Source organism: Colias philodice, chromosome 26 (assembly GCF_061535455.1).
Source record: "Colias philodice isolate Cphi_HAF_F1 chromosome 26, ilColPhil1 Martin Lab GWU primary, whole genome shotgun sequence".
Classification (NCBI taxonomy): domain Eukaryota; kingdom Metazoa; phylum Arthropoda; class Insecta; order Lepidoptera; family Pieridae; genus Colias; species Colias philodice.
The window spans coordinates 4,541,439-4,543,258 of record NC_143111.1 but is presented as its reverse complement, the minus strand read 5'-3'; the positions used below and the strand labels follow the sequence as shown (position 1 = coordinate 4,543,258).

At 34.8% G+C, this 1,820-nt stretch overlaps 1 protein-coding gene across 1 annotated transcript; it reads left to right on the top strand.

Annotated features, from left to right (window-relative positions):
• The first annotated feature begins 393 nt into the window (after positions 1 to 393).
• LOC149476876 (uncharacterized) lies at positions 394 to 1,539 on the top strand. Its single transcript, XM_089711257.1, has one exon. The coding sequence runs from the start codon at positions 884 to 886 to the stop codon at positions 1,475 to 1,477; it is 594 nt and encodes a 197-aa protein (XP_089567383.1). The 5' UTR covers positions 394 to 883; the 3' UTR covers positions 1,478 to 1,539.
• The last annotated feature ends 281 nt before the right edge of the window (positions 1,540 to 1,820 follow it).

Below are 1,820 nucleotides of genomic sequence, written 5' to 3'. Positions count from 1 at the left end.
ACGTTTCCATCAGGACATCATGAATTTTGAACAACGCTATCAAGGCCAATACAATGAAAACATGATGGGCGACTATATTTGGGGTTTATTGAGAGAAAGTAGCTATGAACATAAAAGAAAAAGTAAAAGTGTGCACTTTTAAGTTATTTTCCACTTTTCTGTAAGCTAATTTGATATAAAACTTAATAAAAATAATAAACATTTTTATTTCAATAGTTTTATTTTCAATCAAAAATTAAAATCCGAGATTTTTAAAAATTTCCTTCAATCAGTCTTCTAAGCACAAAAGCAAAGTTTTTCATGCCATATATTTTTTTTCCGTCTAATTACGACCCAAACTACGAAATTTAATGCTTTGCAATCAAAGTCAAATGTCATGGTGACCCGTTGTAATGAAACGTTTTCTCGTTTGCCACTATTAATCTGTGAATGAATGAACGAATGAATGAAATGAATCTCCAGTTGACAAGTACCTACCTGTAACATAAACAATTCTATTTACTTTTGTTGCAGTTAAAGAAGCAAAAACTTTATGGAAGAAGCTTAGGGATGGACATCGTCAAGAAAGAAAGAAAACAACTTCAGGTCAAGCGTCAAATAGCACCCCAAAATGGAAATATGAAGACCAGATGTCATTTTTGCTTCCTAATATGAGAAATAGACCTGTATATACAAATATACTCACAAACACTAATGAATGAAGGTAGTGAAGCAAGTAATGACTCGGAACTACTTAGTTAAGTTCCGAGAACACTGAGAACAGCAAACTGCTTCTCTCATTGGCAATGAAAATTCTCAGCCTCGAAAAAGAAATAACAAATCTATTGTAAACATATTAGAACAGGACATAAAGAGAAGAGAAAAAAGAGCAGTTGAGAGAGATATGTTGAGGAAACAAATCCTGGACAGTAATTATAAAAATGTATCATCGAGCAACAAAAGCATGGAAAAGTTTTTCATGAGCATGTGTGATGCCACATGTGAGCTACCTGAGCATCTTCAAATGAGGATTCAGAGACAACTATTCAATATAGTAATGGAAGCTCGAGAGCAACATTTGATGCAAACACCAAGTTACCCGAGTCCAGGACATGCTACTAATTACAATATGTCGCCGGCCAGCTCTGTGAATTTGCCGATGCGTGCTGTTAGCCCTAATTCATTGCGCTCGAACTCAGCAACCTCTGATTATTTAAATTCGCCTGTCCATTATTCATTACAAAGTCCACCGACGGAATCCAGTACTCCAATGATGCCACCAAACACTAATGATTCGGACTTGATTCGTCAGTTTTCACAACAAAACACAGATATGACTACCGACGCACATTCTTCTGGACATCATGTTTATTCAGTTCAAAATCCATCACCGGAATCTAATTCTTTAATGACACCGCAGAACACAACTGACATTTCTACTCATGAAGACATCCGTTCCTATCTTGTGAACTTTGAGTTGACAAAATATAATCAATAGTGTAATGATTACAATAAGCACTTTACTGTCATTGGAATAAGCGATTAAAAATTTAATGAATATTTTATACTTTCATTTCATTCTTACCTTAAGCACACAGCAAGTCGTTCTTCGGAAGATATACTTTTTCGCATGTGGGTATCATTTTTCTTAATATCTTCTTTAATTAGATCATGAAGTTCGGAAAAGGTTGATCTTGACTCCCGGAAATAATCACAAAATTTTCCGTCAGATAATTCATCAAATATTTTAAACTCTCCGGAAATTTCCTTATACTTTATGTGATCTTCAATCCACATCGTTCTGTTTTTGGCACATGTGGCAATACGCGCGTCAAAATCAC